Below are 24,548 nucleotides of genomic sequence, written 5' to 3'. Positions count from 1 at the left end.
GGAAATACTAATGGATGAGTTTGTTTGGATTATTTAAAATAATAGAGTTGAACTATAGCAGTTGTCAACTAGCATCCTATGTGTTCTACTCATCTCTACCTTGACCTAACTTTTCTAATAATTTCATTCTTCTTCAGGCCTCAGTTGGATGAACCCATTCCACTATATGAGGCGAAAGTTTCCATGGAAGTTGTTCAGAAAAATCAAGGAAGAAAAAAGCAAGTTGTTCAATTTTAATTTTGTTTTTTCTCAGACATCAGTCGGATAAACCCCTTCCAATACTTGAAGCCAGAGTTTCCTTGGAAATTGTCCAGAAAAGTCAAGGAAGTTAAAAGCAAGTTGTTTGGTTTTCCTGCTGTGAGTCAACATGCTCAAAGTTACTTGAAATTTTTGAGAAGTATTTGAAAAATTACAAAAACGGTCAAGACAATTCTATAACATCCACAGGGAATATTCTGAAATTCGTTTTGGTCGTTTCCATACATTTGCCTCGATTATAAAATTCTTTCCATGAAGAAACTACTTTTGAGAAAAGCCACGCTACTCTATTGATAAAGTTGTCTTTTGGTACGTCAAAATAACATTTTGTATCAGCTCCGTTCTCAGTACCATCCTTCCTTAGCTAGCCTTTGCTGTCGTAATTTAATCGTTTGAATATATTTTCAAATCTCAAAAGATCTAGTCCATAGACACTTTAAAATTTTTTCAAGTATTCATTTATTTCAGGGTTTCCTCGGGATCAAACGGCACCATCACCATAACTTGCCGGCGGCAGCTGCAGTGTATGCGGGGTGGGGGGCCGTGGCGGGGGGGGGGGGGGCTGCTGTGGCGTTGCGTGCGCCGGGGGATAGGAGGCCGCGCTGATTTCCTGCCAGGGTTCTCTATTTTGGGCAGGGGGATGTTGGCGCAGGCCCTTCTCCCCAGCTCTAGACGTCGCCACTACCCTCCGTGAGCTTATCGAAGCAGCGGCTCAAGTGTGACGTCTCCTTTTCCTCTGAGCGCCTAGTCCTGAGCTCGCGCCATCCCTGCTTCGGATTTAAACAGCGATCAGCTGTTCCGGTGCCGGATAGGGGAGTGCACATCGGTGCCCTGGACCGCGTATTTCCCAGCTACCTGTACCCTCGAAAAGACTAGGGTCCAGGACGTACGAGGGACGCCGGGACGCCGGACAGGAGCGGAGAGCGAGAGCGGGAGCGGGAGCGGGGCCGCTCGGGTGGCCGACGGCGCACGCGCTAGATGCGCGTTGGGGGCGGGGCTGCGTCGGGGCGGGGCCAGCGCGCGCGGGAAGCGCCCACGGGGAGGCCGGCCGGCTCCTCAGCGCCGCGAGTCATGGCCCTCTCGGTTCCCGGCTACTCGCCCAGTTTCAGGAAGCCTCCCGAGACTTTACGGCTCCGACGGAAAAGGGTCCGGAGCCTTGAGGCCGCCGCTTCACCCAGGGAGCAGCCCGAGCCGGCGCCCCGCCGCGCCGCTCTGGCCGCCGGGCTGCTCCTCCGCCCCTTCCCGGCGGCTGCTGGCAGAGCCGGCGGCGGCCCGGCGGCGGCCCGCAGGAACCCCTTCGCCCGCCTGGACAACCGGCCGCCGGCCGCCGCGGAGCCCCCCGACGGGCCGCCCCGCGGCCAGCAGGAGGCGCAGGACCCGGTGAGTGTCGAGGGGCCCTCGTAGTGGACTCGGCTGTTAATTGGGGCAAGTTCTGGGGTTCGAGGCGAAACGGGCGCGGAGAGCGGTGGCCGCCGCGGCATCGGGGCCCAGAGCCTCGGGAGGGGCTGCTCTGAGAGGCGGGCTCTGTGGGAAGTGCGCCCCGCGGGCGGCTCGCGTCGGCCGGTCCTGAGGGAAGCTGAGGGCACTGAGCGCGCACCCCCGCGGCCCGGCCCGGGACGGACGAGTTCGGGCCGCCGCCTCCTGGGGGTTAGGGACCGGTGGGGAGACAGCTCGAAAGATCCTGGAACAACTCGTCGTGGAAGGCCACTTCGACGGGACGATCACTGGGGACCCTCCTTCCCTCTGTGATTCAGAGCCTCCCTTTCTGACGCGCTCGAAAATACTCTGGAGATGGAGGAATGTTGAGGATTCCTGGGGTCCCAGTTGCCTGGCTTTTTTTTTTTTTTTTTTTTTAATCCCAAAGCCTTTTGGGTCTTTTTGCGGTTTCTCCATCAATCACGAGAAGCCAAATCACCGGCCTTTTGTCCCCTCGATTTTGATAGTAAAGTTCAGACCCGAAACAAGCGAAGCGCCGACCTATTAATTGGGGGGCATGTGAATGCCCGCACTTGGCATTTATTGAGGAACGTGGGTCGGGTGAAGCTCTGCGCCTCTTTAAAGCAAACCCCAGCATCGTTTACGATTTAAAAGCCCCATTTTTTCCCTCCTCAGTGTTTAGATTCTAATCAAGAAAATGATTTGCTCTGGGAAGAGAAGTTCCCCGAAAGAACAGCCGTGGCCGAGTTACTCCAGGTAATAGTCCTTGAATGTCATCAGAATGCGTATTCTTAGAATCTACGTCCGTAGCTCTCAGAAGCATTGACTTGCCAAATCGTTTGGCAGAGTGCTGAGGGCGTGATCACCCTTACCAGGGGAAGAGATGGCGTCAGCACCGTAATTGCCTTTGGATGATGTAGGCATGCTGTTTGTAATGGTACCACCGCTAAGGTTGGTGTAGATAGAGGATTTGCTTCGACCTCCAGCAGTTTTGTGACACCGTCCCTCTGTGGGTAGCGACAGCTCCAGCTGGTCACTCCACACGCAGCTGCTTTTTGAAGGTAGTCCTTAACTGACTCTTCAGACTAGATCCCCACGTGACCGCCACAGGTTGTGGCAGGTCGCTGACCCTTGCCGACCTCACCACAGCACACACAGTCTTGATTCCATTCCCCAGGTACTCCTGTTGTGATAGTTCAGCAAAGGCATAGGGGCGCCTGGGTGGCTGTCGGGTGTCCAGCTCATGTCATGATCTCACGGTCCGTGAGCTCGAGCCCTGTGTCAGGCTCTGTGCTGACAGCCCAGAGCCTGGAGCCAGCTTTGGATTCTGCGTCTCCCTCCCTCGCTCTCTGCCCCTCCCCCACTCACACTCCATCTCAGAAATGAATAAATGTTGAAAAACAGAACAAAAAACAAATGCATAGTTTGTCCTAATAGGAGCAGGCTAGAAGAGCTCTCCGACCCAGTCTCCTTTTCTTGTAAATAAAAGGTCTTCACAGAGTGTATTAGAAATAATTCTCCCTTCCCTGTTTTTTTGTGATGTTACCTTAAGGAATTATTGTAAGTGAGAGTATTGACTTGAAAGTACAGCAAAACAGCTTGGAAAGAAATTTTTGAGATCAGGAAATGGGTCTTAGGTAACATTATGGCCTCTAAGAGCCCTACCTAAGTTACCTGCAGGAGCAGCTTAGCCCTGCTTCCAGAGTTTTAGAGGCTTCGAAGGTGCTTTTTGGGGAAGATTTCTGCTTTGATAGCAATATCAATAGTAGATTTTTTTTAAATCATCATCATGGAAATAGTATATGCCTCTTATAACTGAACTATGTAAAATGAAAAGGTAAAATGTACCCCTTCACCACTACCACCTGTATAAATTCCCACTTCCCAGAGAAAGGCACTGTCGACAGTTTAGTCTAACTCTTTCTAGAGTTTTTCATAGTGTGTAGTATATTTTCAGTGTTATTATAGTTTATAAAATGTTGACATTTTAGTGATCATGTTGGTAAAATATGTAGATTGAAGGAGGTTTTTTCCGGTACTCTACTAATTTTTATGTTCTTTGTTTTCTAAAAGACTCCACAAGTATCATTCTCCAAATCTGATATTCCATCCTCAGAAAGTACTGAGTTACCTGTGGACTGGAGTATTAAAACTCGACTCCTTTTCACCTCTTCTCAACCCTTTACCTGGGCAGATCATTTGAAAGCACAGGAAGAGGCTCAAGGTATCATCCAGCATTGTAGGGCAACAGAAGTTACTTTGCCTCAAAGTATACAGGTAATTCTGAAAGAAAAGGAGTATGTTTTAAAGTATCAAATTAATTGTAAAATGTATTTCTCTGCAAAATGTCACAGAAATTTCCTTCTAGTAAGTTTTTCTTCCGACATTTAAAGACACAAGGATGTGAGAAATTTTATATTTCCCAAGTGGTGCTTTCAAACAGTTTATTCTATCAGATTCAATAACTGCCTGTTAAATTTAGAGACCTGTCCTAAGAACTAGTTAATGTTACAGGCAGGAATTGTTTGAACTAAACTATTCTTTTCTAGGCCTTTTGAGGAAAAAAAATATAAGGGAAAGAAATGAAAAGCTATTGAGTAGGATTGCAAAGGCACATTGGTTACACTATTGATTTTCTGACATAATGTATACTCTTTTTTTTTTATACACACTAATTGTGACTACCTGGTTGATAGTCTGTGTAATGTAGTAAAGTTAATGAGTTCTAGAATGGTTTTAGAGAAATGTAATTGCATTGCTTTCAGGCAGCTCATCAACTCAAACTAGGTTAAAAGCGATTACCTAAAAGAGGTCTTGGTACTTCTTTTTTAATAAATAGATCAGGATGATATATGATTTCGCATTACCCATTTTCGCTAGCTACTGTTGAAACACAGTTGTGTGCGGAGAGGAGTTGAACATAGCGTTACTTATATACAATATATATCCCCACCTGTAACCCTACCCTAATGATGACAGAGATAGTTATTCTCAGGAGAAAACAGGAGAGATGGGAGTCCCATCTGTGTTTAAGTCTTCCTTCTGATGTGGTTCAACATACAATAAATATTGGCAAGAATAAACTACATTTTAGCTCCCGTAACAGTTATTAATACTTTCCTATAGGAAACCGTAAATATTCTCAGAATAAGTGGCATATTCAGTACTTTTTAATGAAATTTTATACTTCTAATGTGGCAAAAACTGTCCAATATCATCTCTGGATTTTAGGATCCCAAACTCTCCACTGAGCTCCGATGTGCCTTCCAGCAGAGCCTTATCTACTGGCTCCACCCTGCCTTTCCTTGGCTACCTCTGTTCCCTCGCATTGGAGCTGATAGAAAAATGACTGGAAAGATAAGCCCTTGGTCAAATGATGAAACCTTGCAACACATTTTAATGAGTGATTGGTAAGATTAGTAAAAACTTGTGCATCCCAGTAGTAAATTTTACTTTTTAACAGTGTTCTCTGTTATTTATGATATAGGAATGTGTAGTGGTAAAAGGATCTCTGTGTCCTTCTGAATTATTTTATGTAAACTGTTAATAGCCAGCATTTAAATTACTTTTTTTTCTATTCTTTATGCAATTGTGGAAGTGCGGTAAGTGTTCTATAAATACATGCAAACGTTCTTTTACATTACTTCTTGTCAGTGGCCGCTTCCTTTCTCAGCAGAAGCTGCTCAGAGAAAGTCAGCACCCAGTTACCAAGTAAGTTTTGTTTAAAGAAAAAATGACTAGTGTTTAAGCGGTCAGCACTATTTGTTATTTAGAAGTCATCAGTGAGTCCCGTGACCGGTTTTAGTCCTTTTAAAAGCCAAGTTATGCGGGTGCCTGGGTGGCTCAGTCAGTTAAGCATCTGACTGTTGATATCTGCTCAGGCCTTGATCTCAAGGTTGTGAGTTCAAGCCTCATGTTGGGCTCCATTACTGGGTGTGAAGCCTACTTAAAAAATAAAATATAAATAAAAGCCAAGTTATGTACATAGTGGCAAAAATTCAAATCATTATCTATAATATTTGTGTTGTGTTTTAAATTAAATGAGTATTGGGCGCCTGGGTGGCGCAGTCGGTTAAGCGTCCGACTTCAGCCAGGTCACGATCTCGCGGTCCGTGAGTTCGAGCCCCGCGTCAGGCTCTGGGCTGATGGCTCAGAGCCTGGAGCCTGTTTCCGATTCTGTGTCTCCCTCTCTTTCTGCCCCTCCCCCGTTCATGCTCTGTCTCTCTCTGTCCCAAAAATAAATAAACGTTGAAAAAAAAAAAATTTAAATTAAATGAGTATCAAACTGAATTATAAAAATAATTTTTAGATGTTAAGCTAAATGTGTAATAATACCTAAAGAAAATTTTTTTGCTTCAAAGGTCTGTGAGCTTCACTTCTCTATATAATTTGCTGAAGACAAAACTTTGCCCATATTTCTACGTTTGTACCTATCAGTTTACTATCCTGTTCCGTGCAGCAGGCTTAGCAGGAAATGATGTAATCACAGCTCTCGTGTCTCCGACAACTAGAGGAATAAGAGAAGCTATGAAAAATGAAGGTAAAACTATAGGTTTAAAATGAGAATATCACACTGTATAGTAAGCACTTAAAAGCTAAAATGTGAGGGGTGCCTGGGTAGCTCAGTTGGTTAAGCATCCAGCTTCGTCTCAGGTCATGATCCCATGGTTCATGGGTTCCAGCCCTCTGACAGCTCAGAGCCTGGAGCCTGCTTCAGATTCTGTGTCTCCCTCTCTCTATGCCCCTCTCCCACTTGTTCATCCTCTCTCTCTATCTCTGTCTCTCTCTCTCTCTCTCTCACACACACACACACACACACACACACAAACATTGAAAAAAAGCTAAAATGTAAATTGTCTTTTTACCAGTTGAATTGTTTTCTACCAGTTTTACCTATATTTTTTAAGAAACATCTTTATTTCTGTTTTTTTTTTCCAGCAGTGATTTAAGTTGTCTCCTAAATTACTTAGCTTTAAGTTAATAGTGTTCCCTTTTCTGACCTGATAAACACATATTGGACTGGAAAGTTTCCATCTGAATAGAATTTCCTCTAGAAATTCCTTTATAGCAGAAATTACCTACCCCCTTTTAAAAACACAATTTTCAAACTGGGTCAACCATTAATGCTCATGAAATCTATATAGTGGGCTCAATCAGCACTTTTAAAAAAAAAAATGAAACAGTATGGGGTGCCTGGGTGGCTCAGTCAGTTGAACGTTTGACTCTTGATTTGGGTTCACTCAGGTCATGATCCCAAGGTCATGGGACCGAGTCCCTCATTGGGCTTTGCACTGAGCATGAAGCTTGCTTAAGGTTTTTTCTCTCTCTCTCTGCCCTTCCCCTGCTGACTCTCACAAAAAAAAAAAAAAAAAAAAAAAAAAAAAAGAAAAAAGAAAAGAAACAGAGTAGAATGTACTTTAGGAAAGAGTACTATACATGTAGTGAGAGTATGTATTGTTTCCTCAACCTTTTGTTTCAAGGAGGTAGGGTGTGTGTGTGTGTGTGTGTGTGTGTGTGTGTGTGTGTGTGTGAGAGAGAGAGAGAGAGAGAGAGAGAGAGAGAGAGAGATGGGCTACTGTCCAGAAAGTATGAAAGCTATTGCCTTAATAGAGCAAGTTTATAAACTCAAATCTTCAAATTTTATACTCTCTAAAAGGGCACACTTGTTAAGTTCTTGTAGACAATATTAAAACTCAGTTAAATTTTTCTTTTATTTACTCATGTAGGTATTGAATTTTCTCTGCCGTTAATAAAAGAAAATGGCTATCAGAAGAAAAAGACATCTGGAACAAGCTTGGGAAATGGAGAGTATGTGATTAATATTTTATATCAACCAGTGACTTGCGGACTCAGTGCAATAGTTTTGTAGAGGAAACAGCTTTATGAAATGGAAACTCTAACTATAACAATTTCCTAGGGAACAAGTAATCAGTGATGATGATGAAGATGAAAGTTTTTCCTGGCTGGAAGAAATAGGTGTGCAAGACAAAATTAAAAAACCAGACATACTCTCTATCAAGCTGTATCCTTTCAGTTATGTTAACTAGAAATGATTTTTGTTCAATTAAGTTAGTGATCAATGTAATGTTGATTGGTAATTTTATTTGACTGTAAATCTTAAAATATTTTAAGTTGCTATTTAAACTAATTCGTGGGGCACCTGGGTGGCTTAATTGGTTGGGCATCTGACTTTGGCTCAGGTCATTATCTCGCAGTCTGTGAGTTCAAGCCCCATGTCGAGCTCTGCGCTGACAGCTCAAAACCTGGAGCCTGATTTAGATTTTGTCTCCCTCTCTCTCTGCCCCTCCCCCACTAGCACTCTGTCTCTCTCTCAAAAATAAAATAAAAATATTAAAAAAAAATTTTTTTTAACTAATTCTCTATCATGACATTAAAAAACTCCCTAAGTATCAGTAAACCATGAACAATTATTACTAAACAATTTTTTTAAAAATAAAAACATTCTATATAGAACATATTTTTGACTAAGGAACAAATTTGTTTTTGTTAGGTATCAAATTTCTAGCAAATTCAGAGGGTCAAAGAAATTTTGATTTAAACAGATAACCTTATAATTGCAACTAAGTGGGATAGCAAGAACATTTCCAGTTCCGAGTGGGAAGAAAGGGTCCTGGGTGATTCAGAATCAGGATGACTTTTTCCCACTGGTATGGGATTTACATTTGCGAGTTCCTTGACTGTCATCTTCAGACGCAAAGAGAAACATGAAGTGCAAATGGACCACAGACCTGAGTCTGTTGTGTTGGTGAAGGGAATGAACACCCTTACATTGCTGAATTTTTTGATAAACTCTAAGAGTTTAATTGCAAGCTCAGGCCCACAGGCAGGACTTCCACCAACCCTCTTATCCCCTGTAGCTTTCCGAGGTGCCACAATGCAAATGCTTAAGGTAATGAAAGGGGGAAAAAATTCTAATTTTCATAAACTGGCTTTTTAAGAAGAACTGAAGAACAAATTCTTGATTTGTTTTTAATAACTCCTAGCATTTTGCATGGTGCATATTGTTTCGCTTTCCTCCCAGCAAAAAAATTCATTGATCTAAAGGTGTATCAAAAGAATTATGTGCAAATATGAATTATATGAAATGTTTTATTTGAATTATATGAAAATGAATGAATGAATGAAAATGAATATGATTGGCAGCAAAAGCACCTTGGTATTCCTTTTTTCCCACATGGAAAAGTTGCTTAATCTCATTTTGTCTCACTTCTTAACTGGCGAAAGAACATAGCCAAACATGTTGTGTTAAATTATAGATCTCAAAACCTATATCATGAATAAGTGAAAAGAGTAGTGGTGTGTCCATATTGTTTTAAAAAATTATGCATATAAATATAAAATACCTATTGAACATTAATAGCAGAATTGAATTTTTATTTTTGTCCAGTATCCTGCATTGAAAATATACCACTGAATTGGGGTGGGAGGGTAAAAAGGGGTAAAGGGGAGTGGGAAGTATGTGCTTCCAGTTACAGAATGAATTAAGTCAAAGGGACGAAAGGTAACAGTGTCGGGCATATAGTCAATGGCATAATAGTGTTATATGGTGACAGATGGTAGCTACACTTGTGAACACAGCATATAGAGTTGTAGAATCCCTGTTGTACACCTGAAACTAATGTGACGTTGGGTGTCAACTACCATTAAAAATTTTAATAAAAATATATAAATCAGGATACCATATGAAAAATTGTATTTTGTAGAACATACTGAGACTGAGTCCTAATTTGGAGATGTGCTCTAGATGGAGAATTAACATTTTTACTCATATAACATTCTTTTGATGTCATATGAACTACTTTGTGCTATACTCACAAGTGTAGTTACTGTCACCATACAATGCTATTATAATACCACTGACTGTATTCCCTCTATGCTGTACCTTTTAGTGTACAACTGTTAAAGAGGGAAACCCAAATGAAGTTACTGAACAGATCTTTAGGGACAAAAACTTAAGAGATGGTGACCATAATTTTTTCTTTAAATTTTCTTGAAGGCACGAAGTGTAAATGTGAAGACACAAGCTGTTTCTGGATACAAAGATCAATTTAGTTTGGAGATTACAGGTCCTATCATGCCTCATTCTCTACATTCTGTGACCATGCTACTCAAATCTTCACAGAATGGGTCATTTTCTGCTGGACTGTATACACATGAGCCAACTGCTGTATTTAATATCTGCCTGCCAGTGAATAAAATACTGGATAAGGTAAGTAGACAGCTGTAAGCATGTTTCATTGTAGCTAGTTTCCTCAGATGGGAGAAATCAATGATTTGCAATGAGCCAAACTTGTATCTCAGGTTATTCGACTGTACTGTTTATCAATCACAGTTACTAAGATGAAGGGATAAGGTCTGGTTTTTTTAGGGGTAAATTTTATGAATTTAGATTGTTGTACTCAATAATGACTAAAGAACTTTCCAAACAAAAAGAAAAGGCAAGTTATTTTCATGGCTATCTCAGATCCAGAACTTAATACTGCTAAATACCTTTATTATAAACAACTATGGATATTTAACCAATATTTGCCTTTAATTTTGGACATAGTTTAAGGTTTTTATTCACGGGTTAGAATTAAGACCTTTAAAACTGCCTCATGCTTCTATCATTTGCCAGATTTCTAAAAATGACCAAAACTGTGTATTTCTGGATGCTATTGCTAGAGGTGAAAATTTTTAGCATCAATTTCTATTGATAATGAACTGCCTTTACCTCATAAACATGAATTAGGTCATCTGTTTGTCAAAATTCCCATGGTAATTTAAAAAATCTGAGTGTTCAAGGGTGCCTGGCTGACTCAGTTGGTATGTGACTCTAGCCAGGGTTGGGAGTTCAAGCCCCGCTTTGCATGCGGAGCCTCTGAAAAATAAAGGGGCAGCCAGCTGGCTCAGCCTGAAGAGCATGTGCCTTTTTGCCAGGGTCATGAGTTCGAGCCCCACAGTGGCTATAGAGATTTCTAATATATATATAGATACTTTAAAATAAGCAAAATCTCAGTGTCCAAAGACTGATGTGCTTCTTGACTAACTTGAATACAAATTTCCATAGGAGACACTTCAGGAAGAGCTTGGTAACTGTGGGTTGCACCCTAAGACTCTGGACCAACTTAGTCAAATACCAACACTGGGAAAATCATCTTTACGGCTTGTGGAATTGAGTGACTTCGTTTATAATTGGAGATCCTGAACACCAAAGTAAGCCTAAAAGGAATCTTTGAGGAAAAAGCCTTCTAGCAAGGAAATTCAAGATTCTTATACCTTTGGCTCTAAAGTTCATTTTGGAAGTTAAAGGAATAGAACTTTAAAATATTCAAGTGTTGATAAACAACCTTTTAGCTTAATTTTTATTACGTGCATTAAGCAAAAGGATTAAGGCTTTAAATCAACATTTTGTTTTTACTATTCTGATTAGATAATTCAGGTATAAAGATAACTCCCAACTCTTAAAAAAACCTCAGAAACTTGAATGAGACTTCCAGACCCTTACAAGCTAATTATAAACGGAGTAGAAAACAGAGTATTATGAATGTCAGTGTTGCCTTGCAAATGGCAAATTGAAGCTAATTATCTACTGGCATTTTGTGACCGATGGCATCAGGGCAAAACCATATTTGACAACTTACCTATACCTACAGTTATATGCAGGTTCTAGATTATAAAGATACAAATGTAGACAAATTCGTATTTGTAGACAAATAGCTAATTGTTGATGTCTCTACCTTAGTTGCCTTCATTCTCATTTCTAATTCCTCTATTTTCAAATATATTAAATTGTTTTTTTTAATGCATGTTAATTCAAAGAGGGATATTTTGTATTCCACATAGAATAGTGTTAATTGTAAAGTGTGCTCAGCTGTCATGGTAAAGGAGTATTTAATGTTCTTGTAGGTATTTGTGTGTGTGCACGCGCGAGTGTGTGTGTTGTGTGTGTAATTCAAATTTCCTTAAAATAAAAGGACGTAGAAATCAAAAGCACTGGGTACAGAAATGACAATATTTAGTGAAGAAGTATGTGTTCACTTTATGATCCAAAAAATAAGACACCACATTTATTCCAGAGAAGTTTATATTTGGGCCTTAAGCTTTTGAAAATAAAGTTTAGAGACATAGCATTATGAATACCACTGTAATACACATGAAATATTCTATCAGACCCTAAAAATTAACATAAACTTAAACTTTCTCAGTCAACAAAATAGTGGCTGGGTGCCGATTTTATTAGATAAGTTGGTTACAGCATTTTAATTATCATTTAACGTCTATCTAGGTGTAGCTGAAATTCAAAATGCACATCAAAGTAAAACTATATCACAACTCAATGCCATACTAAATGTACTTGGCCTCTGCAGTAGAATTCTAATCGGACTTCATTTTGACTCCCTTCTCATGGCCCAAGTGGCTTTGATAGGAATGCAGGACTTAGTGCTGATCATCACACAACATACCACTTTCTTTTTATAACCTCTACAAAATTTTAAGGGGAGATGGTGGCATTAGCCCTGTGGAACAGATCTTGATTACCTCAATAACACTGGCCCAGTATCTGTCCAGCAGAACCCATTGTGAACTAGTACAAGGTGCACAGCCCTTCACTGATTACAGGCAAGTGTTACAGCAGCCTAGCCATAAGGAAGGGAGGTTACATCATAGTACAAAATACAGTATAAAAGCGTTATTTAACATTCCACACTGAAGATTACGGATGCCTTCAAACAATCGTTTGGATGTTAGCCACTTAAACAAATACATCACTAAGGTAAACAATATAAACATACCAAAACCCTGTATGGTTAAATACAATTTCCATGGTACAAAAATCAAAGCCTGGAGATGTTTGTACAGATTGCTTTTTACACAATGTCTTAAATTGCCAAATATTTACAACATTAAAGAGGAAATACATTTTGATGCAGAGTAAAATTATCTGAAATGATTAATATAAAACCTCAATCTATCTACGTGAGGCACTCCTGAAGCAAGTGGCATTAGCCATGAGGTCCTTTGGTACAAGGCCCATTGCTTGAAGAACCACAGTAGCTGCTGTGGCTTTAGCATGCTTCTTATTAGGGCTGGCAAAGCTGGGCTGGTAAGCGCTTCCATTTATCAATACCTATTCAAGAAAAACATACAATTGGGCTGGTAAGGGCTTCCATTTCTCAATACCTATTCAAGAAAAACATACAATAAGAACAGCATCAAACTTTAATATCTATTAGCTTTGTATTTTTTCACTAAATGCTAGAAAAATAATTCACAAAAACTATAAAACCCATACTATGGAAGTCAAATTAATCTCAACCCAGAAGCAGCAAATCATTTAGGAAAAGGGACTACAAATTAAGGTCTTCAAATTGAAGGGGCATGGGGAAAGGGGATGGAGAAAAATAATTCCCCATGTTCCACTAGAAAATGTCAACAAATTCTTCACCAGATTTTGCCCACATCTTTCCCTCCAACATTTTTGAAAAATAGGATATTAACAGGTCATATTAAAGTATACTTAAATATTTAAAAACCCTACCACTTCTACCCACACATCTATTCACTCCCAACCCACAATGTATCAATATTGTGACGATATAGTGCTTTTCCCTCACCCTCTAAAGTTAAGTCATCAAATTAGTAGGGGTATATAATTAATGCACAAATTCATATTTACCCTAAAGAGAAAATGTTTGCGATGATCAGGGCCACTATCATGGACCAAGAGAAATTCTGGTGGTTGCCACCTTCTCTTATTACAGATTTCCATCAAAGCAGACACAGGATGTTTGCCTGCAGAGAAAAAAAAAAAATAACTTGTTAATTATTTCTACTGTCTGTGGCAACAGATTATGAATTCAAGTTGGGGATGGGACAAGAGGAAATTTAAATGTATGCTCACCTGACAGATCTTTCATTGCAGCAGAGAAGTTCCCAGACCTCTTTTGTGCTCTTTCTCCTACTGCAACAAGACCTTTAAAATAAAAAGCCAATGTTCACTGAATAAATCCCAAAGCATCATTCAAAATTATAAACACAATGATTCCCTCTGTAGGAACCTGAATCTCAATAAAATATTCAACTCCCACTACCCCTGATTTTTATATCATTTGACTTCTATTTTGCTGTTTCAATATATAAATCTTTATGTTTATCATGTACCTTGGTATTAGAAACTGTACAAAAATCAAATGTTCAGAAAACCTAGTATATAAATATGTATATAAATTAAGTGCCATAGTTAACAACTACAGGTCTGTTTCTTTTTAAGTTTAAAAACTAGAGGCTATTACAAGTGCAATCTAAGGTTTCCCATTCCTTAAAAAATGATGGCTCACTTAATTAAGTTCCCCGGATGGTGAGGCTTTTAGGCCACACCCCCCCCAAAAAAAAAACTAAAAGGGAGAGGCTGTCTCTATAGATGAACGTGTCCCTTTTCTCCCCCAGCAAACAACCCCTTTCTGACTTATCAAATGAAGATATTCTCAAAAGACAAACATAATCTCACTGTATAACCTCCCTTTCCAAAGGGATTTAGCTGTATCACTACCCAAAATCAATGCTTTCCTGACTTCCATTTCTCCTAGGGGGAATTCTTCAACCAGTTCTTCATTAATTCTGCTAGTATGCTTCTCCAAACCCAACACCTGTCACAGAATTCCAAAGATGATGTTCCCTGGAATTATGCAATGCCTTCACAGATATTTTCTTCCAAAAAACCACCTTTTAGGACTCAAACAATCTATTCAACTTGTAGAAGTAATACAATGTCAATGTGACCTAATCAGTACAATGTCCTTTTCTAATTTAGAGTCTGAATTAACGCTTATTAGCACAGGATGATTCTCATGCTATTTCTAGCCTACTTGGAATTATTACCAATAAACTCCCTACAATTTGAAAAAAGTGGCATCACGGTATTCTATGTGGATGAGAACGTAGAATTTCTGAAGCAAAACATTTTATAAGACACAGTTTGGTCAGAGCTAGTTCGTTTCCTATTAAGAATAATTTAACTGCATCATCTCCAACTTAATTCAATTCTCTGATTACAAAGATAATGAAAATTCTAGTGTTCAACTTTACAGTTTTTAAAAATCAGGCTTATCCAAGCTATTGAAATCACACTGAGCTGACATTGAGCCATTTGATTCTACTTAAAACATAATTCCAAGGGAAGAATTTAAAAGGTACCAGCTGGCTTTTCTCAATAAGCACTAAGTGTATTTTTAATACTCAGCAACTGCATGCAAGCTATATAGAGAGATCCCCATGAGTTGCAAAGTTCCAAGGTGCCCCAAGAACAAGAAAATATGAAGAGCTAACATTGCTGCCAGCAACTGCTCTACTATTCTCCAGCCCCAATCCAAGAAAACTCAATTATGGAGCTTAAAAAGAGGGATATGCAGACTCTTGATTTCGGCTCAGGTCATGATCTCGCAGTTTGTGGGTTAGGGCCCCACGTCGGGCTGCATGGTGACGGTGCAGAGCCTACTTGGGATTCTCTACCTCTCTGCCCTTTCCCCACTCTCTCAAAATAAACTCAGAAAAAGAGACATGCAAAAAAGGGTTTATAAGGTGAAGACAAAACAGCACTCTAGTAAGAAATAAGGAGAATATAGAAGATAAAATATTTGAAAAAGAAAAAAATAAATCCTAGAAACAACAAGTGTATGTTCCCCATCAAGAGAAAGCAAAATGGGGATTCCATTTCCTAAAAATGAAATATAGGGGGTGCCTGGGTGGCTCAGTCAGTTAACCATAGCCTTCGGTTCAGGTCATGACCTTGTGAGTTTGAGCCCCACTCAAACAGAGTTTGAGCAGAGCACTCAAGCAGAGTTTGAGCTCTGCTGACAGCTCAGAGCCAGGAGCCTGCTTCACCTGCCCCTCCCCGGCTCACACTTGCGTCTCTGTCTCTCAATAATGAATAAAAGGTTTAAAAAAAAAGAAATCTAGTTAAAATTTCAGTCACACTGATATATGCCTACTTCCTTATTATTTAGCATCTTAACTACAACTGCCTTTTAAAAGCCCAAATTAGTGACTTCATCTGTATTTATACAAGCTGTCACGAATGGGTTAAACTTTTGTTTCCTAACAAACAGCTGTATATATGCTCCAGTTAAGCATCAAGGATATCAAAATGAAAGAAGATTACTATGTGTGTGTATTTATTTATTTATTTACTTATTATTTATTTAAAGATGGGGCTGCTGGTGGGCTCTGTTGGTACAGCATATGACTCTTGATCTCAGGGTCGTGAGTTCAAGCCCCATAGTGGGCAAAGAGCTTACTTAAAAAAAAAAAAAAAAAAATCTACGAAGGTAATGAAACCCTAAGTGTTTTTTTTTAATATTACTTATTTATTTTGCAATAAATAAATTTATTTTAGGGGCAAATGAGGGGGCAAAGAGAATCCCAAGCAGGCTCCACAATGTCAGCACAGAGCCCAACACAGGGCTTGATCTCACAAACCGTGAGACCATGACCTGAGCTAAAACCAAGAATCAGATGCTTAACCGACTGACCCACCCAGGAGCCCCGAAACCTTAAATATTAAAGAAGGTATAATAAACATTCCCAGAACAATGTGTTACCTTTTCGGTCTGTCTTAAAATCAACTAGGATAGGTTCCTTATTTCCTTCTTTGTTTTTTCCTAATCCTTCTCCTTCTCTCCAGCCCATTTTTCTCATCAAAACGGCTCCCATTCCTCCAGTTACCGGGGCTGCTCTTAAGAACTGATCCTATCCAAAGAAAGAAAGGTAAAATGTCCCCATTTCAGAGTTAGAATTTGACTACAAATGCAGTGTAATTTTTAAAAAAAAAATCTTATTTTACTTCTAGATCTGATATAGCAATTAAATTTAAGTTTCTATACTTATATACATACTGTAGTGTGGATGCTAATTATTTTCACATTAACATAATATTTTGAAAGTCAAATAAGGCAAATAAATGGCAGTTTAAAACAGTAGCCCTCCTGCCCCCCTCCAAAAAAAAAAAAAAAATTAGAACACTCCTGTTTTCGTCCACTATTTAGGTTCACTGGTATCTCTTCTTAGCTTGCAAAATAAAAAGAAGGCAATGTTAAAACAGTCAATAATATTAATTGTCCCAGGTGTACCTAGTTAATGAATAAAGCCCAGAAATCATTTAGAAATAGTTTGGACACTGAAGCAGCATACTGTTAACATCCCAAGTTTTCTTTCCCACTCTACCTTAAAGCAAGTATAAATATTTTACTTAGAAAATCCCTACGAACCAAAAGGTAAAAATCTTTAAATTCTATTTACACAGTAAGAAATGGACAGTCACATAAAATACCCTGTCATTATACCAAACTGAATTTGAATGCTTTTAAATCCTAGCTTGATGTTAAAAGACTTTTAAAAAACTCCTTAAACGTTTACATACCTAGGCCTCGGTAGCAGCAGTGTTGTGAATAGTAGGGCTGGCACTGACCGGGGCAAGAAGACAGCTACAAGGATTTGGCCCTGAAACAAGTTTCCATACAGAGGGGTGAAAGTTCACAGGTTATTCTGTGAACAGTCATCTCTCTTGTATCCAACCCACTGAACCATAATTTCCATCAAAGCAGCAAACCACTTAATGTCTTAAGATGCACAACTATATACATTAGCATGGTCAACAGTCATTTTCACACATTAAGAAATAAATATGTGATGCCTCTATTTTAAAGGACATCCATGTACACAGAACAGATGAATTCTACTGTTGATCTTTACTGGCTATTTTCCTTTTAATTTATAACATCTCAAAATCCTGCTTTACTTTCCCCTTGTTCTTAAATTTTAGACTTATGTTCTCTAGCAAATATATAGCAAAAGTCATTAACTTATCAACAGAGGGAGTCAAAAATTTGGTATCTCTGGGAAGAGTATGCATTAATCATTTCCCATATTGATAAGTTAATGCTAAATTTTTAAAATCTTATTTTTACACAGTAGTAAAACTGTATTATTTTTCCCCCAGCTTTGTAAATTATATGCTGGGGAAAAACATGCCAATGATGTGTGACTAGACATTAAGTACAACTAGGTGCTCTGATGGAAGGAGGCAGCTGTGGAGGTAAAAACATACCCCTGGTTCAGTTCCTTATTTGGTGCAGGCCATGCAGTGTTGATGTATAAAGAGAAAAGTTAGCTGATGCTTGGATATCAACTGCCTTGTTGCTACACACCTAAAATGACTTTTACTTACTTCCAGGTTCATCCGCCCCTCTTTTCCAGGCAACACTCCTAAAAAAAAGGGCAACTGTGCAGAGTATAATACAAAACCCCAAATAACCCAGGCTTCCGACTCGGTTTCCATTCTCTACTATCTTCATGTTTCTTTACCCCATTGTGTATACAGTTCACCAAAAAGCTGCTTAATCTAATGAGTATAATAGTAAACAATACTCATCGGGTCATCAGGTCATGTCCAAATCACTTAATTCCAGAAAATAAAGGTTCTTTTAAATCAATAACCACTTAAAAATGTCTTACTGACATAATAATGGTAAAACTCCCATCTTTTTTCATCTAAGAATATACTGCAACAAACTAAAAATGAATATGGACTGTGTTGGCATTCCATGCGGTTTTTAACATAAAGGAGGGTGTTAGGCTAGTGCAAGGCAAGAAAAACTATGTGATCATTGAAAGTTTTCTAAACACAACAAAGAGACCATTGACAGTGAAGATAAATGATAAATTTCCAGCTAATGACTTCCACATTTTTATAAATGTTCATTCCTTCCTTGATATCAGTAGCAAATATTCTTCTGTAAACATATAAATGGGAGTTTTCCTAAAAGCATTGCTTTCTTGTTATTATTTAAAAACTTTCATGAACACATCTCATAATTTATCAAAATGCCTTACATGTACATTTAAAATAATGTGATTGAAAATCTGTCAACTGCCTACATGACTAGAAATCAAAACTTTTAAGGGAAAGTTTGCAAGAACCAATTTTAATCAGTAGAAGATTCATTTTTGCAAGTTATGTTAACATGATTTTTAGAACTATATAAGCATTATGGATCAGTACTTCATTATACAAATGAAGACCAAAATTTTACAATGGAATCACATTCAGAAGTTCCTACCTAGTAATGTACAAGACTATTTAATTTTTATCTGCCTAAACACCCACGTAAGCTTCAAGTCTAACTTCCTGAAATACTGAGACTCAAGCTTCAAGATTAAATAGTATTAAAGAATTAAAACTATTGAAATAGGTGTATATAATTCTTCCCAATGAGATGAAGGCCATTTTCAAATGCTATCCAAATCACTCTACTTTAAATACTATAATTGGTCCAAAATGAACCCAAAATTAAAAATATTTTGACTAGATTTTCGTTTTTTTCCAACACCGACCCCTAGTAAATGACATAAAAGTTGTAAATTTTTAATGAATCTGGCCATATACTCACTAAACACATAATAGTGTACCTAAATGTACCAAAAATGGCAGGTAAATTGAGGATGTATCATGTTTTATATTAATTTGTTAATAAGAGGATCAACAGAGATAATGCTATCAAAACTGAAACGTTATGAGATTAAAATATCCAAAGCAACCAAAATCTCATTTTGCGGAAATTCAGCTCATTCACTGGCAATCATAGCAATTCTTCATAGGTGCCCATCACGTTATTAATTATTGCCCTGTGAAGCAGTAATAAGAACTTGTCTTCTCATGACACTTGGGAGACTGAAATTCCAAGTATATTACTTGCCCATGATCACAAAAGCAGTCAGGAGTACAGCGGGATAAAGAAACCTTCCCAATCCTTAGACCACGCAGCCTCCCAGTTTCAGCACTGCCATACTGCCAGTACTCCTGAAACAAATGTCCCATCACCCATCCAACCAAGCCACGTCCCTTCATCAGAAGGCATTTCTTTAGAAAGCCCTTCTTAACCACCTAAGACTCCCCCAACAATGAGGCAGCCGTAGGTGGAGTTCACAGGTCTCACTGCAGGAATCTGAAACCAGGAGCACCTACATCTTCACAGCACGAGGCGTCCATCCTCTCCCATGAATTTAGGTCTTACATATCCTGTTTTTTCAGGAGATCAGTGGTTCTCAAATTGAGCCTGTGGATCACCAGAGGCCACCAGGGCCTAAATGGTGGTCCACAGATAGCATTCTCCATCCCCACTCCACCCCCTTCACCACCCCTTCAGCACTGCCCACCGTCCCCCCCCAACCCCCAGTCCAACCATCCTCCCCAGCCTTCCGGTCCCATGGCAAGATCACCACATGCAGTGCTAATACTGGGGCCTCCCAACCAACTTGCTATAACCAGCAGCTGACAACCACAGGGATCGGGGTGATCACCAGAAGGGTGAGAAATAAGGGCCAAGAGAGCTTACAAGAGGGCACAGGCACTAAAGAAGGGGAAAGAAGGACAGAGGAGCAAAGAAATGGAAAATCTGGGTGGTAAGAGGGCTCTTGGGGACAGTGATCCACCAAAAATAAACCTGTAATAAAGTATCCCATGATGAGAAAAAATTTGAGAACCACTGCTTTGAAATCATTAGATTAGTAGTCCAACAGGAACTGTGGAACATTCTGAACAGCACCTGAGATACACTGTTAGCATTCAAAACACAGTTTTTAAAAAACCACCCCCAAAAAGACCAGCAGCAGCAATAACAAATAACTTCAGGATATAAACTGAGTGGCTCTTGAGCCTTATTTATACATTTGCCATTGTCTCATGAATCAGGTCCATCTTCAGTGTCCATCCTAGAGTATGCACACATAGCAAATTTACTCATGAACTTTGGTTATAGTTACTGGCCTCTCCGTGCATTTTTAATAAAACATTTTCTAAAAAAAATCTTAACTTTGTAGTTGGACACTTTTGTACGTGCATATGTTGTGTACCTTTTTAATCCAGGCTTGGGCACCAGTATTAGCCAACTGTTCTTGTGTCAGAACCTGTACTCCTGTACTTCCGGTGAATTGGCCGGGAATGGAGTTCAGCTGAGCCCAGGCATCAATCTGAAGAAAAAAAAAAAGATGCCTCAATCAACTGAGTAAAATTACTTGTCTAGTCAAAAATGCCCACTGGTTTATTTCACTAAATGAAATGGTTTTATTTAGTTCTTGAAAAGGCTGAATAAGACTTACTCAACTTTTAGAACAATCTGATGAATGCATACATATTTAAAATGTTTTCTTAAAAGCAGCACTTTGGTAACATTCAGTGGGTCCCATTAGTAACAAGATTTGAGATGTACGTCTAACAACTGAAAAGCATTAACAATAATACTCCTCCAAAATATCACATGGATACATGAATACAGAAAAGAGTTTCATGCAGCACAGGATCCCTGCCCTCTGCTTTATGTACCTCATATAAATGCACTCTAATAAATGTTATGATCGCCTGAGTTTTTAATTAATTACCTTCTTTGTGGTATTAGAAATCCAGAATTCCAGAGACACGCTTAAGGAGTAATAAATGCAGGGAATTATTCAAACCCAGAAAACAGCCTTCTTTAAAAACTGAGCCCTACATTAGTCACCAGCATTTATTGTGATGGTTAAAGAATCAGTTGTCCTTCAAAGCATATTTGCTAATAAACATTGGTATTGTTAGGTAGTGTATTTATCTGTCTGAACATGTATTTGTCGTTTCTATATAGATCTACCACGGGAATGTAGAAGACAAAAGGAAAAGCGGTCCACTGTTAAAAATTTAAGTCTAGACTCTGGCCTCAGACTGCCTAATCACTTTTTTTTTTCTAATTCCAGTGTAGCTAACGTGCAGTGTTATAGTTGTTTCAGGCTGACTAACCACTCTTTACTCAGTTTCCTCAGCTGGAAAATGGGACATCATAATAGTACCTACATCTCACAGAGCTATGATGGACACATAGCTACTTTTATATTCCAGATTACAAACTCAGTAAGAGCAGGGATTTTTTTTTTCTATTTTAACTCTCTTAAACATTAGTTCCTGCCACACAGTACACAATAAACATTTACTGAGTGACCATGCCCCAAAATCACTTTCATTTAAAATAAGCTAATTACAATAAATTACTTATTTCCTTGGATTTTTAGGACCTACATTTCAACAGCATGCCACAGAATTTACTTATGTCACAACCATCTAATTAGTTAAATTCTCATTTAGCAGACATTAAAACTGCTACATACCCTTTCCTGAGCTCGATTTAACATGCTCATGGCTTCAAGGTCAAATGCATTCTCACTTAGTCTTTTCTGAGCAAGTGCCCGTTCACTCATTGCTGTAGAGATGTCCACAGGCTAAGAAAGAAAACATAGATAATTATCTCAAATTATGATAGACCCCCTAAATTCTAAAAAGTGCTCATATCTTTAGTTGCTACATATCAAAAATGAAACAGTAATCTTACATATTAATAATCTTGTAAAGTACAGAAAAGATACCAAGAAGTAAAAGAAACTTGGAAAGCAGATGAGGATCATTTAAGGTAAGTTACACGCTATCAGAGGCAGCAGCTGAACTCAACCCAACATCTGAACTTCAAATTTCATATTTTCTACTGTATTTTCTACTGTATCAAATTATGATCACAGAAAATTGCACAAAGAACTTAAAACTCTCTAGCCTTCACTAACAAAACATTTACAAAAACTGGTACTTTTTTCAACTGTTTTGGAACTATTAATTTTATATTCATGAGCAATTTTCATTTTATCCTATTTCTTTTTAGCATAATGTTCAGAAGCAATAAGGTTCTTGAATAAGCAAGCAGAAAACCACTATCAGGTCAGTTGGTCTTTTACTCATCTGCACATCTTTTCACCTTCTTGCAGTTGCTCAGAGATACAGTTTGGTCTTAAGAACTCCATTTCTTCAAAGAATGTATTTACTATATACATAAATGAATCCTTTGTTTTCAGTTTATATGTATTAATGACCCAAATTAAAATATTTCTGGGGGGGTACATAACAACATGAACCAACACATTTAAAATTAAATATGTCTGGAATGTCTTAGGTCCTCCTTTTCAAAGCTCATATCCTACCTGTAAAAATGTTATGCTAACCAGAGGTGACTTCATGGTTTAACTTTTTAAAACGTTTCATAATGTCCAGAAAAATTCTTAAAGAACAAATCCCCAATTTATCAGATTTGTGGAAGGCTCAACCATAAAAGGAAAAACACATCAAGTAAGTATTTGATGTTCTTTGTTCTGATGTTAAGAGCTCATGTTGACTTGTATCATCACCAATTCTTATTACTTATTTTTCTTCTAACACAACCCATTAATATTTCCTAGTGATTTCACCCAAGAAAATTCATTTTTGGAAAATATTTGACATGAAAAGGTTTTCCTATATTCATATGCAAAACATGATTAGAGGTACTGCATGGATATTACAAATATAAGGAAGTCAGTAATCTAAATTAACAGCTAAGGATTTTTCTTAAAGCTAAGGGCTACCTGTAATTTAACTATGTACTACATATGAAATACTTCTTATAAAATAAAGACCTATATAGAAGGGTGTATGACTCTAAGAGAATAATTCTACCTTACGCATAAGGATATAAGAGAATAATTCTACCTCACGCATAAGGATTACTAGTCTCCCTTTTTCTACCTTCAGAACCCCTTATTATTCCATCATTCTTCGTTATCTTGCTGAGTCATCTCATAATACTCCCCCAGCAAAATTAAATTTTTTCTTCCACATAGATTCTTATGTATTGCCTTCTTAAAACGAAAGCAAAGCTAAATTCATTCTGTAATTGTTAAGACTGTTTACAGATCCCATGAACGATCTTAACTGTCAACGTAGTAAATTATCCACACTAATTAGACTATGTCTGGGGCCTATAAAAAATAATCTAAGCAGTCACAATTAAACACTAAAACTCTAGGGGTCTTCACTTGTCACTTTTTTGATAATTCTGATCAACTGCTGGGACTTTAAATAAATGGGAACCCAAATATTTCAGGCCAAAATTTACATTCCTTTGGCCTACCTTATGTGTTTCCTAAAACTGTCAGGTAGGATTACTGATGCAATTTGAAAGCCCAGCAAATATACCTCAAGTACTGTTCATTAACCTTGTCCAAATTACTTTGGGTAGCAGTCTGTAAATCTGAGGATGTTTAGGTATAAATAACAGGTTTTCATTCTGAAAAAGTCTAAGTTTAGAGGTGATAATGTGGAAAATTGATCTACTGACTACTTCAAGCCCTGATCCCCAATTTCCAGCTATAAATTTAGCCATGAAAATGTAAAGATGGCTCTAAAAGCTCCCAACTTCTCTAGGATAAAATTCTTCCCAATTAGAAAACAAATGAATACACACCTATGATCTGAAGACCTATCTTCATATATTTTTTAAGTCTTTAAGCAGATAATCTAAATGCCTCATCATTTATCCCCAGGATGAAACTTCATTCAAATCTCAGTAACATTTTGTTACATTCACATCTCACTCTAGAAGAAATTTTAATATAGCAACCTTGATGTTTAAAATAAATTTACTTCAGATAAAATGATAACCAGTTTTTTTCCTGACTACAACTTAATTCACTCAACAGGCTTACCAAGAGAGTAATCTTACTATTCATTTTATATTCATATTTTTAAATGTGAAGAACATACTCAAAATAAAATGAACCAGGATTATCTGAACCTCTTAAGGATCCTCAAATGTTTGAATCAAAAAAGCATGTTTCCAGGTTTTCAAGGTAATTCAAGATATGTAATAATGTATAATCCCCAAAGCACTAATATTCAAGGACTAGACCAAATGTCACATATCAGTATTGAAACTCTCATTAAATATCACAGCTACCCTTTAGAAGACTGG

The 24,548-nt window shown here is 38.3% G+C and overlaps 3 protein-coding genes across 8 annotated transcripts in view; 2 read left to right on the top strand and 1 right to left on the bottom strand.

The window, feature by feature from the left end:
* Window positions 1-700, top strand: part of CRYZL1 (crystallin zeta like 1) — a 34,850-nt gene extending 34,150 nt beyond the window's left edge. For 2 of the 3 annotated variants that reach the window (XM_047099401.1, XM_047099402.1), the window contains one exon: window positions 138-700. In XM_047099401.1, coding sequence (XP_046955357.1) covers window positions 138-237 — 100 coding nt within the window. In that variant the 3' untranslated portion in view covers window positions 238-700. The remainder of the gene's footprint in view (window positions 1-137) is intronic. The other variant, XM_047099403.1, reaches the window with a different exon arrangement.
* Window positions 701-1,288: 588 nt separating this feature from the next.
* DONSON (DNA replication fork stabilization factor DONSON) lies at window positions 1,289-22,880 on the top strand. 2 transcript variants are annotated; one of them, XM_047099400.1, is made up of 11 exons: window positions 1,289-1,638; window positions 2,371-2,451; window positions 3,769-3,972; window positions 4,927-5,105; window positions 6,057-6,235; window positions 7,422-7,503; window positions 7,613-7,717; window positions 8,407-8,605; window positions 9,713-9,925; window positions 10,766-10,911; window positions 22,428-22,880. In XM_047099400.1, the coding sequence occupies exons 1-10, from the start codon at window positions 1,330-1,332 to the stop codon at window positions 10,901-10,903; spliced, it is 1,689 nt and encodes a 562-aa protein (XP_046955356.1). In that variant the 5' UTR covers window positions 1,289-1,329; the 3' UTR covers window positions 10,904-10,911; window positions 22,428-22,880. The 2 variants fall into 2 exon arrangements, with proteins under 2 accessions (XP_046955356.1, XP_046955355.1); XM_047099399.1 differs by lacking the exon at window positions 22,428-22,880 and having other exon boundaries at window positions 1,290-1,638; window positions 10,766-12,360.
* SON (SON DNA and RNA binding protein) overlaps window positions 11,765-24,548 on the bottom strand; it is a 32,998-nt gene continuing 20,214 nt past the window's right edge. Inside the window, exons 7-12 of one of the 3 annotated variants that reach the window (XM_047099394.1) lie at window positions 21,886-21,996; window positions 20,605-20,721; window positions 16,296-16,443; window positions 13,601-13,672; window positions 13,376-13,491; window positions 11,765-12,826 (exon numbers count right to left, since the gene is read on the bottom strand). In XM_047099394.1, the coding sequence (XP_046955350.1) occupies window positions 12,668-12,826; window positions 13,376-13,491; window positions 13,601-13,672; window positions 16,296-16,443; window positions 20,605-20,721; window positions 21,886-21,996 (723 nt within the window). In that variant the 3' untranslated portion in view covers window positions 11,765-12,667. Of the gene's footprint in view, window positions 12,880-13,375; window positions 13,492-13,600; window positions 13,673-16,295; window positions 16,444-17,113; window positions 17,194-20,604; window positions 20,722-21,885; window positions 21,997-24,548 lie in introns of those variants that run through there. The other 2 variants (XM_047099395.1, XM_047099396.1) reach the window with 2 other exon arrangements.

This window comes from Lynx rufus, unplaced genomic scaffold, assembly GCF_022079265.1.
Source record: "Lynx rufus isolate CCGP_SWC_20201006 ecotype Redwood Valley unplaced genomic scaffold, mLynRuf1.p SCAF_5, whole genome shotgun sequence".
In the NCBI taxonomy this organism is placed as follows: domain Eukaryota; kingdom Metazoa; phylum Chordata; class Mammalia; order Carnivora; family Felidae; genus Lynx; species Lynx rufus.
The sequence above is the reverse complement of the archived record's forward strand: the minus strand, read 5'-3'. Positions and strand labels throughout refer to the sequence as shown.

What these genes read in the sequence shown, in the direction of transcription:
- DONSON (XM_047099400.1), top strand. Translation starts at nt 1,330, where the DNA reads ATGGCCCTCTCGGTTCCCGGCTACTCGCCCAGTTTCAGGAAGCCTCCC. An exon ending in CCGTGGCCGAGTTACTCCAG is followed by an intron (nt 2,452 to 3,768) that starts GTAATAGTCCTT and finishes GTTTTCTAAAAG; the next exon opens with ACTCCACAAGTATCATTCTC. An exon ending in CCACAATGCAAATGCTTAAG is followed by an intron (nt 8,606 to 9,712) that starts GTAATGAAAGGG and finishes ATTTTCTTGAAG; the next exon opens with GCACGAAGTGTAAATGTGAA.